Genomic DNA, 15,791 nt, shown 5'->3' with positions numbered 1-15,791 from the left:
CAAGGCAAGTTAAATGCCTGCCCTCCTGGTATGGTAGAGCACTGCCTCTGTGGGGCAGGAGGCACAGCCTGCCCCAATGTGCCTCCCACAGGAAGGAGGGCTTAGGAAGCAAAGATGGATGGATGTGACACTTCATGAGATGGCTCCAGGTGAAATTCACTGAGGATTTAGGAAGGTGACCACTTGTCACAGAGGAGCAAAGCCAGCTTCTGCTGTGCACTATGGGGAAAGTTCTTAGAGGGCTGGATGCATCTCTGGTTCATGTGACCATCAAGTGCAACACTGTTGCAGTTACATTGCATGAGTTCTATTATCATTACATTGCAAGGGTTTCATATTGCTAGAGTTTTGTACCTCCTTGATGTTTCTTGTCAGCAGCTCCTCCAAGCACTGACTCATCCTCACAGCAGCCATCTGACTCCAGTTCCCTCAACCAACCAATCCACTTTTTTATAACACTCTTCTTGTTGGCTCCAGCTGTGGCCTGTTAACATCAGGGCTGCTCCTAATCTTTAATAACTAACCCAGCTGCAACTCTTTAGTAATAAGATTACTTTCTATACTACCTTCATTTACTTATATTCTATCCCCCTACACAATGCCATGGCCCAGCCACTAAAACACTGTGACTGCTCCCAGCACAGATGAGCTTTTTTCAGTTTGAGCTTTTCCCAGATTTCCCCAGGGGAGCCAACCAGAAGTCTGGCATACAGAAGGTGTTTTCCAGACCTTAGGGATGTTTCACACTGAGACAGGGAGCTTGTGGATGTCACGAGTGCCTCCGTGTGGCCAGCTCCCTGCTAAAGCAGCATCGCCCTCAGCAGCAAATACAGCACTTTCTGCAAAATCAATAGTCAGGTCTCTCCTGGAGGCCTCTAATAGAGATGTACAGAGGCAATCCTGAACATTAGAGAGGGGAAGTCACTCCAGGAGGTTCTCACAGGTCTCTGAATTGGAGATAGGAGAAATTACAGTCTGTGGCACAGGGGTTTCTGTACCTGCTTCACTACTGCTGTAATAGGCATAATTGTGACTGTCACAGAGCGTGCCCTAAAGGGGCACATGATCATGTCCCTTTGGGACACAGGACAAGGCTTGCACTCCTTACTGGCAGCACAGCAGCAGTCTCAGTCCCATCACATTCATTTCACACCCTGGGCTGTATCATGTTGCTCAAATGATGAAAACGTGTGCAATTTAATTTCTATACCTTGCACTCCTGCTAGAGTTTTTCTTTCTCCTATCTCATTGCTAAGCAGCTGGGAGAGAGGCAATCATTTGCACTTGGTGGAGCTCAGCCCTCTCCCTGGCAGGGTCACTACTAGAGTGGATTGCTTCCTCATCACTTGGATTTCAAAAAGCAGCCTTGCTTTCATCTCCTCATTACAGCACGGCTCTGTCATCCCCAGTGCCTGATGCAGCAAAGGTGGCACCTGAATTTCTAAATATTAATTCCTGAGGAAGTGCTGAGACAAGCAGAGTACACGTGAAGGAGTCAGCCTCAGTGAGAGGGAGCAGAAGCAGGACGTGAGGTAAGAGCAGTGCTAGGGAAAGGAAAGCTGATATTAGCTTGGGGCTGTGCCAGAGTTGCCTACCTGACTTTGATAACTAACAAGTTCCCTTACAGATCTATTCCCCCAGCATCCAAAAAAACAATCTCACCCAAAACCTCTCTGCAGCCCATCAGAACAGCTCACAGAGTCTGCCCATTGCCCCTGGCAGGGGGCTATGCCTTATCCAGGGGGAAGCAATGCCTATTCCATTACCTGCACCACAGGGCCTAGGAGAGCAGCCTGGCCATTAACTGCCTGTGATGAGCTAATTAATCATGGGCACTTGCTGAATTCCTGTTCCCACACCATTATTAATGGCTCTGTGGATTGGGCTGCACAGCAGAGGCTCCTCCACATGCTGAAGCAGCAATTCTGCTCTGCAAAGGGCACCAGCTTCAGCCAGCCAGCAAACAGGAGAAATTGCTTAGTGCTGCCCCAAACTCCCATCTTCTCTTCCTCACCATTGTGGACTGACTCCCAGCTGCCCACTGGGGCTCAAGCTCCTGTCACGAGGTCTTCCCAGGTGGCATGGGCTCCTGCTGAAGGACAGCCCTGGTACCAGCTTGTCCCTTCATGTGTGTGTGTCATGAGGTGACTAACACCAGTCACTGCACCACAGAACACCCTGGCTTCCACCTTGTCACTCCCAGACACTCCAGCCTCACCTGGAGTCTCCTCCATTTTAGAGGCTTCCTTCTCCAGCTGTGTTGCCAGAGGGAAGCCCAGTCTTCCCTCAGTGTGATGAGTCTTCCCTCACTGAGGTTGGACCAGGGCCCCTTGAGCCTGACCCTGCTCCAGATGTGCTGCCAGAGCTTATGTGGCCACAGCCTGCACATGGCCAATGACACCAACTGCTGCTTGTTTGGAGCAACAGAGCATCACTGGGAATGAATTATGCAGCTGAGCAGAGACTCTGACAATGAATTCTTCACTGTTCCCACTCATCTGTCTTCTCCCCTCTCATTTCCTTCATATTTCTAGATGATAGGAATGAAACTGTGTGAGGCAGGACAAGCAGAAGGCATGAACAGAGCCTCTGGGTCCTGCTCCTGCCCTGTGAGCTTCCACCTGCAGCAGATCTGGCCCAGCTCAGCCTCCCAGGTGTTGTTTTATATATCAAGAGCTCTATTATCATTATAGCGCAAGGATTCCATACCGCCAGAGTTTCATGCCTCCTCGATGTTTCTTGTAGGGAGCTCCTCTAGGCACTGACTCTTCCTGGTCCTTGCAGCAGCCCACCACCTTCCAGTTCCCACCAATCAACTCTTTTATACCACTTGTTCTTATTGGCTACAGGTGTGGCCTGTTAAGATCAGGCCTGCTCCTAATCTTTAGTAATTGGGCCAGCTGGAACTCATTGGGGGGTAAGATTACATTCTATGCCCCCTTCATTTACCCATACTGCATCCCCCTACACCCAGGAGCCACCACACCAAGGCAGAGCCCAAGGCACCAACTGCAGTGATAGTTCCAGGGGCACAGCCTTGCTTGTGCCTCTTGCTCTCCCTCTGCCACAAGATGTGACTCAGGTCCATCCCAAGGCCATAGAGGTGAGAGGCTAAACCCTCCAGGCTGTCTGGAAGCAAAGGAATGGTGCAAGCACAGCTTAGACAGTTGCCTGAGCTGGCTCCAGGCTTGTGGAGCTTGTGCATCCTAAAGCAGTGGACTCTGGCAGTCCATTTATCAAAGTGTTCACTGGCACCAGTTTACAGCTGTGCCAAGCCTGTCTGGAACCAACCATCTGAGGGAGTGGCACCAAAACCAGTCAGCTATGGACTGTGAATCCTTCTCATCCTGTCCCTCAATCCCAGTGGCTCATGGGCACAAACACCCCTTTCTACCTGCAAAGGAAATGTCCAATTTAAAGAGAAGAACCCAAATCCAGCCTGGGAACTGAGCTCACACAGGTGTGCCAGCAAGTCAGAGGGAGCTGAGCAGAGTTTGGCCAGGTGGCACAGAGTGCCCTTGCAGTGTCATAGTCCCACCACAGACCTGCTTTAGACAATGAAGGTCACATCACTTTGGGGTCAGTAGCTAATAAAAAGGAAAGATCTCAAATCCTTCCTTACACTACTTTCATTTAGTGTCACAATCAGCTGGAACAGAGATGCTGCTACAAGAGCTTACCCTGCTCTTGTAAGGACCAGCATCACCCTCTCCATCCCATGTGATTGCAAGAACTCCCAATGTTAAAGGTGCCTGGACACCAAACACCTATGAAGCTACTCACCTCTGTGGGGAGAAAAATGTCCTGAATTGTTTCAGCTTCTTAATATAAAGGTAGGAAAAAAATAGAGAAACTGATGCAGGATTTAGGATGACACAAATTATATTTCTGAACATCACCAAGAAACAAGATGGGACAAATTCATCTAGTACTTGTGGAACTGGGTATTACAGCTCTAAATACAATGGGAATTGTTCAGCTTTGATTAAACAAAACAAAAAATTAATTAAAAAACCACTCAACCCCCAAACATGTTTCAGGTCATTGTGATTAAACTCAGAGACTGAATTAACAGAAGGAAAAGAGATTGCTAATACACTGCCAAAGTCGTTCCCACTTAATTCAGCTAAAGAGAAGCAATAAGCCCAGGGCTGCATCTGGCAAGTTTCAAGTAGGGACCATCTACATGAAATGCAGACTAGGGTCACAAGAGCAGAATAAGCTGCAGAAGGAGGTGAAGGAATTATAGCCATAGGACACATCAAAGTACAAGCTTATACAGACCAGTCTTCACAGCTGTAGTTTCTCCATTTAGTTTCATAAGCAAAATTTCCAAAAGAGCCTTTGATTCTTAGCCCCCATGTGTCAACTAGACCCGACGGATTGTGAGGGCTGGTGCTACAATCCAGCTCTGGGCACCATCCAGGACTCCTTTCCATCAGGAGTTGTGCAAAAAGGTGTGAACCAGAGCATGCAAGCAGAGAGGGGTCTGCACCAGTGCCAGGTGTGACAGTACCTGTGTGGCAAGGAGTAGCTTCCCTTTGGTGGCCCAGAGAATAAAAGCTGTTGCTTGTTTTCCTGGTATCAGCACTATCAAGCTGCATTGTGTAGGATTTGCTGATGGACATGTTTGTGCATCTTCTGGCTTTGCACATTTTGGCTGGTGGGACGTGGCCAATGCTGCCATCATCCTCAAAGAGCATGGGAGAGGCTGGGAGGTGAGAGGAGCTGGAGAATGGGGCCAGTGCTGAAATCAGAGGTGCCTGTGTTAGATGCACACAGTCCTCCCTTGTCTGTGGGAGATCCACAGGTCTTCCTAGAAAGGGCTGAGAGGCACCTCTGCCTCCTTCAGACAAGGACATTCACTGTTTTGGGGCACTGACTGCAGACCATCCAGAATACCTGTGACAGAGCATTGCATCTGTCTGGCACAGAGCAGGAAGCTCAGAACTCAGTGCTACTGGCAGGCAAGAAGCATCTGCTATCAGATTGAACATACATATCTTGGCCATTCATATTTTGTTCTCAACCCTATAGAGTTTCTCCCTGGAATTAAGAGGTGAGGGAGTCAGTACATCAACCCAAAATGAAAAAGATAATGAGTCATCCCTCCATCCTCCTCCATCTCCTCAGCCTTGGGCCTTTTCCCTCCAATTAGGATGCAGAACCTAATTGAACTGGCATCCCAGTTCCAGGTAGAATTTGGAGTCCTCAGTCCTGCTGCAAGTCCCCTTGGGGCTGCCTGCCTTGGCCACAGTCTTAGGGTATGGGGACAGGAAAGGGTTCTGCAGCAGTGAACAAAGCTTCAGGGATTGTGGCACAATTCACGCAAAGCACTACCAGCTTTGAGCAGCTGGAAATGAACCTGCACAACCCCATTTACTGCCTCACCTCAACAGCCAAGCAGAACAAAGGTGATAAAAGCAGAGAGCTGAGGAATCCCCATGGAAAACAGCACAGAGTATGTGGGAGTCTCACCTGGAACACCATACTCTTCTTCACCCTGGGACTCTTCCTTAATTCTATCAAATAGATATATTACTGACACTGCTAAGATAGAAAAAGGGGTAAGAAACAATGTCTTAACTTCTTTCTCATCAGTTGGGTAAATATTAATTACCACTTCATACTAGGATTAGGCTCAAACTGAAGTATCATAAATCTGTAACCAAACTGAAGTCAACAGAGCAAGAATGACTTTTTAAGTCCAGCTACAAAACCAGTCAATGGCACGGGATGAGAGATGCTTTTATTTTTCACCCAGTAGAACAATCAAGTGGAAGATTATTAAATGGGGAAAACAGCAGCTTTGATGGGCCAGATACCAAGTAATCCCTGAAATGTGTCCAGTGTATCTGTCAGTGGAGCAGAACTGGGCTTCTTTGGGTTCTCTTCAGTGGATATTTGCAAAAAAACACAGTTTAGAGTTAACTGAAACCAGTCATCAGATTAAGAAAAAAGGCAAAGGCAAAAAGACTATTAACGTTAAAACATTTTCTTTCAGCATTTTCAAAACAAAAGGTTTCACATTTTTGCTTCAAAGCAACTTGTTACACCCTAAGACATAACATTTGTTAAAATGCAAGCCTAGAAATTAATGTTTCATTTTGGTATGAAAGGATTTGTTTGTTTCAATTTTTCCCTTTTTCATTCCACTGTGAAAATGGAAAAAAAAAAATGTCTCAGGTCACCCTTACATTTTTTCTCAGATTTTTCAGTTCAGCCTGCAAACTGAAAAACCAGAAGGGTACAGCCTGCTTGAGAGTTTACTGTCCCTCTTTCTATTTGAATCAGATCTAAACCAAAGAAAAGGGGAAGTTCATTTCACCAGGTAACACCAACCAGAATCAAGGTATGTAGGAGATGTAAAAACACTGAAAATGGGAGGAGCCATGGCTGTTTACAAGGGGCTGAACGACCCAGGAGGACAGCTCTCCTGGCTCTAAACAACACTGCCATCTACAGGTTTCCTGCTCTGCCACCCTACTTTCACATAAGGCAATTTATAAACTGTGGGTCCGATCCTGCATTTTCAGAACCTGACTTGAGATGTGCTGACACCACTTATCTGTGAGCAATGCAAGATCCAGGTAACCCACCCTAACCTGCTCTAAGCCAGGGGGCTTGGGGGTTTTGGGGCCGGGGGAAGCAAATGGAGAGAGACACAACACTCTCCCCACCAGCAACACTGGAGCATCACTCACGTGACCTGAAAACAACATCCCTTTTTTGCAAAGTGCTACCACTTCTGCAGGGACAATACAGTACTGGATAGTTGCTCTGCAAGCTCAATAAAATGAAAAGGCCTTACAAGGATCTTTGTTGGGACAGTCATCTGGTTCAAGCACAGCAGAGGACAACAACAGCAAAAAAATAACCCCACAATAAATTAGGTATCAGCACAGCTTTCTAAATGGTCTAGAACAGTTACTACAAGACAAAAATCACAGCTCTGGTAACTTAGAATCTTGTCCTTTTTTTAAAAAAAACAAAGCTATTATCCACAGGTTTTGCATAAAAATAAACATTTTAAGCTGACAGCATTATGTTAATTGGATCAACCCGCTTTTTTATATATATATATTTATATATATATTTAAATGTATATTCTTATATGAATAATCTTTAAAGGAGTAATGGGAGTCACAAATGCATAAAAATAGATATTTTGAAAAACAAAAAAGAGTAATAATAAAGACAACCCTGATGAAAAAGGAAAAAGTCAAACAGGGCAGTATATTCTAAAGCAACAGCTCACCATACCATAATTTGTGGAGTCCAGTCCTTCTGTATTGTGAGCAGTTACTCCTAAATACTATTGGGGTTTTTTAACAGTGATGCAAAATAAATTCCTGCACATTTTTTCTTTTAAAAAGGAGAAGGGATTTGGGTATATAGGACAGATTTAATGCCTGTTACATTGCTGTAAATAACTAGCATGGATCATCTCCTAAGCTGAAAGCAGGAGGAACTCCAACAATGCTTGCATCTATAAGAATATATTTTCTAATCAAAATCAGATCTGTTCCTCCAAACAAAGTTTTTTGGTTGTTTTTTTAACACAATTTTACCCTACAGTATTTTTCGGTTGTTCTACAAATAATGCAAACAGACTGGAAAAGGTGAGATTTTTCAATACTCTGTCAGCATTTTGTGCAGCTTTGACAAAAACCAACTCCTACCAGTTGGGAAGATTATTTCAGAGTGATCCTGAGCATGGCGTAACCTCACTGTTAAAAGTCCCTTCAGGGCAAAACAATCATGGGGGAGGAGGGGAAGCTGTAAAAAATTAAAATAGTCTGACTTGCTTGCCAGCTGCATCAGTATTCAAGTAAAGTTTATAAAGTACCTTTGTGGGACTTTAGAGTCTTGGAGAGAGCCAGAGCGGCTTATATTAACAAGTGTAATATGCACTTAGAATATGCCTTGTCATCTGCTTGTCTAAACTAAAAAAAAAAAAAACAAAATTCAAAAACAAACAGAAGCAAAGGAAAGGTAAAGGACTCAGCATCAGTATTAGACTGCAGAGTGTCTTCTTGACACTGACACTTTGATATTCTTGCCTTCCTTTCTAATGCATTACAATAGCATGAAGTCACACAGCCATTTTAAACAAGCATTTCAAGAGTCCAGTTTTCATAGAGGTTAACTTGATCAGCAGCACAGCACTGGAGAAAGCTGATCTAACGATATTTCACTTACAGAACTCTTCAAAGGAAAATAAGAAATACAATTCCACAAAAAACAACGCCAATGAAAAGCACAGAAAGTAATTTGTTTTTTATCAGTGTTTTTGCTTTGATATTCTTACAGAAAAAAAATTCCCTTATCTGTCTTTAAAAGCAAATTTTCTAACCAGTAGATTTAGAGCTATTTTCCATCTACATTAATCTAACTTTTCTGAAACCACCAATAGGTTTGGGGTTTTTTGGGGGGGGGTAATGGATGGGGATGTGTGTACTAGAGGATTCCCTCTCCTAAATTTCAGACATCCAAATGGCATCTATTTGTTTTGTCTTGTTTCTCCTCTTGAATTTGTCCATTCCCCTTAGGTTTTCAAAGGCCATCACTACTGTGAGAATTTAGGTGTCCGCATTTGAAAGAACTTTGGACTGAGCACAGCTTCACACATTTCACCTTCTTCATACCCTTTCCATGTAGTTTCTTCTCTCTTTATATGTATAAAATCACAGTTTATGTAACATTGTTTTAAAGGAAGAAAATAAAATACACACACACACACACACATACATTGTAGTGGTGAACACTATACACTAAATTTTTTTTCAACAGCATAACAGAAAGTTTGGCCTACTGTAGGTTGAAGATGTAGGGAAGGCTGAATTTTTATGGTTGCCATGCAAGCCACCTTCAAGACAAAACAGATTAACCCACCCAAGAGCAAACGCAGCTCCTACTTTCAAACCATTCAACAAATACTGCCTTTCCAGGAATCAGACTGACATCTGACAATTCAGTCAATGCAGTACTTGGAGAACCTCACTGAGTTGCTTCTGCATCAGTCCTTTGAATCCAAATGCTGTTTAAACCAAAGGGGAAGAAGATATCTGAATTGCCTTATTATTATTAATATGTATATATTTCAGTAACACTTTGAATTTCAATTAACTTCTGAAACCTTGCCCTTTGAGAAGAACACACCCTTTAAGTTGACTTTTTTTTTCAGGCTTCTATTCCTTCATTATTCTCTCTTCATTTTCTCTTGTTGTTCTTTTTCAGTTATCTACCAGAAAACTTGCTTTCTTCCAGCAGAAACTCAGCTGGTGGGGCTTGGACTTTCACTGCACCCGTTCTGTGAAATTCTCAGGGAAAACCCCTCGGCATTGGTCAAGTTCCTTATGCTGGATCCAGTCAGACTCCTTCACACCCATCAGCCATCCTTCATCCTGCAGGGGAAGACAGAGATCAGATGCTAAGGGACACATGTGAGCAGGGATTTTTCTTACACAGTGCAGGCCAAGGAGGTGTCAAGGCATTACCAAAGCCATGCTCTTATTTGGCTTGGAGACAGTCCAGGAGGAGTATGGGGAAGAAGGAAAAACTGCTTTTGTTTCCTTTTAAACAGAGAAAAGGCTACATCCCACCAGAGTTCATACCAAAGCTCCCTTGGAGACAGTCCAGGAGGAGTATGGGGAAGAAGGAAAAACTGCTTTTGTTTCCTTTTAAACAGAGAAAAGGCTACATCCCACCAGAGTTCATACCAAAGCTCCCATCTGACCCAGACTGTGCAGACACAGTAAAAAATAAGCAAGTGTAACAGAAACATGTCATAATTTACACCCACTGAAACAGGAGAAATTCTGCCAAAAGAGACTCCAGAGCTACAGGATGGGAATAACCTATCTCACCCTTCACAATGCAAACATGAGGGGTCTAGCATTCTCCATAGCCATAAAAGAGACAGGCACTTCCAGCATGTTACTCACCCCATTCATCTCGGGCACAAGGCTTTGGAAAGGATAAATCAGCCCCAGGAGGTGCTCATCCCTGCTCCAGTCAGGGGCACTCAGATGACTGGCATTTTAGAAGTGGTACAGGCAAAAGGAGTCTTACTTGCTGTGCTGAAATCCTGATCTATGGGAGCTGGGAGCTGAGTAACCCAACCCATCTTCCCAAAACTCAGCAGTCTGTTTGGTTTGATGCAAGGTGAGGTTTGCAAAACTCCCAAATTTTGGTTACATGTGATTTAGGTCTCTCAATAAGGTCTTCCCTAGCCTCCAACCTGTACATCTATAAACACAGATGAATTTTCACTCAGGCAAAAGGAACCCTGCTTGGAAGAACTTGGTCATGAGCAGAAGCAGACTTCCCACCCTCTGCCTGGAGGCTGCCTGGCACTGAGGTTTCTGCACCATCCTAGGCACATGAGGGAGATATTCAGGGTGGGAGGGCTGCACTGAGCTTGCAGCTCAAGTGTACAACCTCTCTATTCCCTGCATGCCTTGGAGCTGCCACAGGAGCTCCCCTTCCATGCACATGCCCCACTCATTTGCAGGGGGCAGCCGATGGGTTTAGAGTGCAGCATGAGGCACGGGAGCTGCACAGTCCCCAGGGCCTGCAGGCTCACTCAGCCCTGACTGCTGCCTTAGACTGGAACATTCAGGAGAATAACATGAGATGGGAGCCCATCTGCAGCAGCCAGCTGCAGAATCTGTGGAAGCATTGACATGCCATAAATCAGGGAGACAAACAATGAGGCAGAAGGCACTGGGCCCAAGTGTGTAGAAGGCAGCTCCCAGCACGTCAGGCACAAAAGCTCATCCATTTGCACACAGTGCTGTGCCATAGAGCATGCATGCATCACTCCCACCACATCCTGCTATGAGGGGTCTCCTTGGCTGTAGGGATTAGACACAAGGATCCAGATGGGGCCTTAACAATTTTAAACCACATCACTTGAAGTGCCAGCTTAGAAGCGTTGCTGCCCTCAACCCTTTCTTCTACCAAGAGAGATGAATCCAGGCCCGGGCACACCCACAAACTGAGACCTAAGCTGCAAGGCAGGGATGGGAATCACTCCAGTATCCTAAGCTCCCTCCACTCACCTGCACAGTTCATGCACATGTTAACAGCCAGCAATTCCTGGCTGGGTATGGTTGAGGTTAGGGAAATGAGTTGTAGCACAGGATACACTGTAGAAGGGTTAGAGGGCTTCAGTGCAGCTACAGAGTCATGTTAGCAACACTCAGAGCTCACCCTCTGCAGCTTGGAGAGTCTCGAGTTCATGGCTGTTGCACCCACATCCAGCTAAAGTGCAAACACAGGGCATTGAAAAACTCTGATCCAAAAACGCCATCTGCTCCACAAACGCCATCTCCTACCACAGAAACTGGGGGAGCTGACACTCACTTCCCATCCAGAAAGCTTTCTGAGAAAGAAATGTTCACAAATGCTTGTGCAGGGCAGTCCCACCCAGTGGGGAGTCTCGTCTCCAGAGGGAATCAGTGCCTGTTCCCCAAAAACCTCTCCTCCTCTAGCTGTGTGGGAACTGTTGGCATTTTATGGCTCCATTTCACAAGCATCAGCATGATCTGCCTCCATCGTTCACAAAGCTAACAGCTGGGCCACAAAGAGGATCCACATTTTCTGAGTTAGCGAACTACAACACCTTCCCTTTACCCCTTGTAGAATCCAGATCTTATCTGAACTTGGCCAAACCCAAAGAGCTGATCACTGCTCATCAGTTTGGAGAATTCTCTTTCTTTTCCAAACAGAAACCTAGAGATGTGAGCATTAATTTTATAAACTCAACACCTCTCTCAGTCAAAGTAGTAAAACTGCTGCAGATTGTCAGCTGCGTGCCCTCAAACACAGAAAGTGAGGAGCAATTACTCAAGGCTTCTAGCTCAAATTAAAGAAAAACATGAGCAAGTAAATTCAGGTTGAAGATGAGCAGCAAGACTTGTTCTCTGGAGCTGAGACCTGTTCTAGCCTTTGATTCTGCTGCCATCTCCTGACCAAACACAGTCATTTGGAAACAGCCACTGCTGAGCTAAATGCAAGACATCATCCACCACCAGCTGCTTTCTCAGAGCTCCAACATTTCTCAAAAGAGAAGAAAACATCATAAGGTATGAGTCACTTCTCTCAATGCCACAGTCTGTGCTGTAGTGGTCATAGAGAATATGGATCAAGTTTAGGGGCAGTGAGGAGGCAAAGTATGGGCTCTGTTGGGCACCCTGATCAAGAGAGCCACTGCATTGGCTCAAATGTTTTGATAGGGACAAGAACCCATGGCTACTCCACATGCTTTATGCAGAATAATGTCTCCACTTTCCAGGAACAAGCAGAGACTCCCCTCTGTTGCAAGAAGCCAATCTCAAGCTCAAGGACAACCAGCTCTCTTGCCAGCTCCCAGCCACAAACTAACGGCTCAGGACTCAGCCAGCCAACTGTTAGTGAAGAAAGAAGCAGCTCAGGAAGCCCCCTTGGCTCCACCTGGCCCATGCTCACACCCTGCCTCCCCCACTCACCTGCTCCTCAGGGTTCTCAAACGGAATCACAAGCACCACGTCCCCAGCCTTCAGCTGCAGCTCGTCAGTGTCAGTGGCCGTGTAATCGTGCATGGCCTGGACCTGCAGGGACAGGAGAGCAGCACTTTGAGCACTGCAGCCTAAAATGCCACCTGAAACCACACTCAATGTTATGAGCCTCCTGCCATTCTTCAGGGGTTTGCCATTCTTCTGCTTTCAGTAGAACTCACAGAAAAAAAAATGGGAATGACTAAAGCAGGGAAGTGTTCCTATAGTAAGATGCTGTAAATTCTCACTTTCAGGACACAATAAAGCTGTACTTTCTGGCTACCACACTCCCTTATGCACATTAAATTTGTGGCTTATCTTCACCCAGAATCACTCCTTCCTCCACTCCTTTGCTGCAAGTGATCTTTGGCATATTGAGAATGCCCACCCAACTAACCTGCCTAGTCCTATACTTTTCTCTGTTAATTCTGACTTTTTAACATCCCTGAACACAGAGTCCACTGTTCCTGCTGGTGTTCCCAACTCTTCTCAATTTGCCAACTTGCACCAAAGTTTAACTTTTCCTGTCAGGAGCACATTTTATCCACTATCCAGAGTCTGTGACTGACACCACCACACCACCAAGACAGAGACCATTCCAGCAGAGAGAACGGATTTTGCTGCACAGTACAGCAAGACCTTTAGATGCTGATCTTCTTACATAATCATTTGAAACATCTGGAACTGCATGAAGCTGCACTGCTGGAGAGGAAGGTTTATCTCTTCTTCAACTTCTGTTCTGCCTTTCAATGTGGCCTAGCCCATGGCCATGCTGAATGAAAGCAGTTAATGCTTTACAGAGGAGGAAAAAACCCTCACCAGGAACTCAATGCTGCACAGCCACACACTCACCTTGAACAGAAATCCTGGGGGCATGTCAGCTCTCTCAGATGAAGCACCTCCTTCCACAGCGCCATTGACAGTCGCAGGGAAAGTTTCCACAACAACAGCAGGCAAAGAGCTCTGATAGGCAGTGGCAGCCAAGGAAGGGGAAAAAAAGACATTGAGAAAAGAGGATCCAAAACTGAAGCTCCAAGTCCACCCTGGAGGATCCAGACCCCAACCATCCCATGGCTTCAGTGGGTTTTCCAAGAACACCCCAAGGGACAGCAGAGGTAGCAGTGAGAAGGCAGAATTGGTGACTGCTGTCTTTCTCTGCCTCAGGCTGCAGAAAGGCAGGGATGAGTTGTAGGTTTCCTGAGACCATAATGCCCAGCATTTCCCAGTTGCTGTGATCACAATGCAATCTCAGAGCCCTCCTGGAACAGACAATTCAAATGTGACTGCCTGTAGGAACAAAGCTGCCATGAGACAGGACCTACCCCTGTCCCCTATAAAGGGCAGTAGTGTCACCAAGAAGAGAGGAAGCCTGGATATTCAGGACACAGCCAGAGCCCAGAGGACAGGGTAGGTAAAGTAAATGGCAAGCAAGAGGGAATCCAGCTGACAACACAGCTTAGGACAGCATGGGCTGTGAGCTGACTTCATAACAAGGGACAATTCTCTTACTGAATTTTCCAGCAGAACTTCTCCCTAAGTATTACACAGATAAAATGCAACAACTAAGTCTGGTCTCTGAATAAGAGCATTGTAACTCCTCTGGTGGCAGGGATGTGTTTTTCCAAGCAGCCACACAGCTCCAGTCCCAGTCCAGCCTCCCACGTGTGCTGTGTAACAAAGGGATGGAGGAAAGGGATTGCTGTCCTTGAGGTGTTTACCGATCCTGAGTCAGCTTCAGCTTTAGATGCTTCAGCTCCAGCTGCTGCTTCTGATCCAGCTGCTTCAGCTCCTGCACGGGCTGCTTCTGCAGGCTGCAATACAAAAGTTATCCCAGTGGGAAGTTACTCTCATTCCAGCTACACAAGTGTGCAGAAAAGTGCAGCCCAGCCTGCCCAAGTGCTCTGTGCCACTGCCTGAGCCTTCTGCTCACTAATGGGTGAGACACTGCAGGGTCTGGCTGCACTTCTGTCTTCTCCTTTCTCTGTAACTCATGGAAATCACAACAAAGTCAGAAACCCTTAACTCCAGCCATGCCATAATTCAGAGGAAATCAATGAAATGCCAAAAATTCTCTGTGCCTTTTTCTCTTCACAATCCAAACTGCAGACCTACTTTACACACACACAGTACTTATTATTAGATCTAGATTGCCCACTTGTAAGAGAACGCAAGCTCTCTTGCATGCCAAAGAACAAGGATCTCTCCACAGTCTTCTTCCAAGGATAACAACCACAGAACATTTAAGTACTCACCTACTCCCGGAAACAAAAGAGCATGGAAAGAATGTGCCCAGATATGAAATTTAGTCCAGACCCAGCACCAATGTGACATTAGCACTGAATCAAACAGACACTGAGCTAACTTACACTCCCTTCAATTTTGGACAGGCCCAAACAGTTCTGAATTTGGATTCTTTTGTGAATATTCTATTACTAAGAATTTTCTATGAATATTCCAGATGGGGTGCATAGCACATTTGTGTTGATGGAAAGCTTCTACTGCACAAAAGCTGCCACCACCAAGGAAATCCAGTGTCACCCACAAATCACTGCCTGACAAAACAAGCCTGGGGACAGGGGTTTCTGTGCACAACAAAAGACCAACCACACGCCTATGATAGGCTTCCAGCAGTTCAAGTTTTTATTCTCCTTTATCTGGAGTCAGATCAACTTCTTTTTTAACACAAAATTAAAAGATATTCATTTGCCCCTCCCAAAAATTGCAACAATGCAGGAAGTACATTGGATCTGGTAGCACCAAGGCTGCAAATCAGCCCCCTGGGAGACTGGCCAGGCAGCATCAGGGAAGACTCCCAAGATTTGCCATTTTTAATACATGGGAAAACCCAGCTTTAGAATGCCTACATGTCTCATAAATTTGATAAAAATGTGTTGTCCTGCTTCAGCTGGGATAGTTGATTTTCTTCCTAATAGCTGGTACAGGGCTGTGTTTTGGATTTAGGATGAGAATAATGTTGCCAACACTGATGATGTAGTTGTTGTTGAGCAGTACTCACACCAATTCAAAGACTTTTCAGGTCCTCATGCTGCCCTGCCAGCAAGGAGGCTGGGGGGCACAAGGACATGGGAGGGGACACAGCCAGGACAGTTGACCCAACTGACCACAGGGATATCCCAAATGCCATCATGCTCAGCAGTGTATAAACTAGGGGAAAAGCTGATCAGGCACCACTGCTCAGGAATGAGCTGGGCATCAGTCAGCTGGTATTGAGCAACTGTTTTTCATTTG

At 45.6% G+C, this 15,791-nt stretch overlaps 1 protein-coding gene across 10 annotated transcripts in view; it reads right to left on the bottom strand.

The window, feature by feature from the left end:
- Window positions 1-3,864: 3,864 nt before the first annotated feature.
- Window positions 3,865-15,791, bottom strand: part of BIN1 (bridging integrator 1) — a 90,087-nt gene continuing 78,160 nt past the window's right edge. For 8 of the 10 annotated variants that reach the window (XM_059475884.1, XM_059475885.1, XM_059475887.1 and 5 more), the window contains 4 exons: window positions 14,261-14,353; window positions 13,395-13,505; window positions 12,495-12,596; window positions 3,865-9,407 (listed from right to left, as the gene is read on the bottom strand). In XM_059475884.1, coding sequence (XP_059331867.1) covers window positions 9,300-9,407; window positions 12,495-12,596; window positions 13,395-13,505; window positions 14,261-14,353 — 414 coding nt within the window. In that variant the 3' untranslated portion in view covers window positions 3,865-9,299. Of the gene's footprint in view, window positions 9,408-11,217; window positions 11,269-12,494; window positions 12,597-13,394; window positions 13,506-14,260; window positions 14,354-15,791 lie in introns of all 10 variants that reach the window. The other 2 variants (XM_059475883.1, XM_059475888.1) reach the window with 1 other exon arrangement.

This window comes from Ammospiza nelsoni, chromosome 7 (genome assembly GCF_027579445.1).
Source record: "Ammospiza nelsoni isolate bAmmNel1 chromosome 7, bAmmNel1.pri, whole genome shotgun sequence".
NCBI lineage: Eukaryota > Metazoa > Chordata > Aves > Passeriformes > Passerellidae > Ammospiza > Ammospiza nelsoni.
The sequence above is the reverse complement of the archived record's forward strand: the minus strand, read 5'-3'. Positions and strand labels throughout refer to the sequence as shown.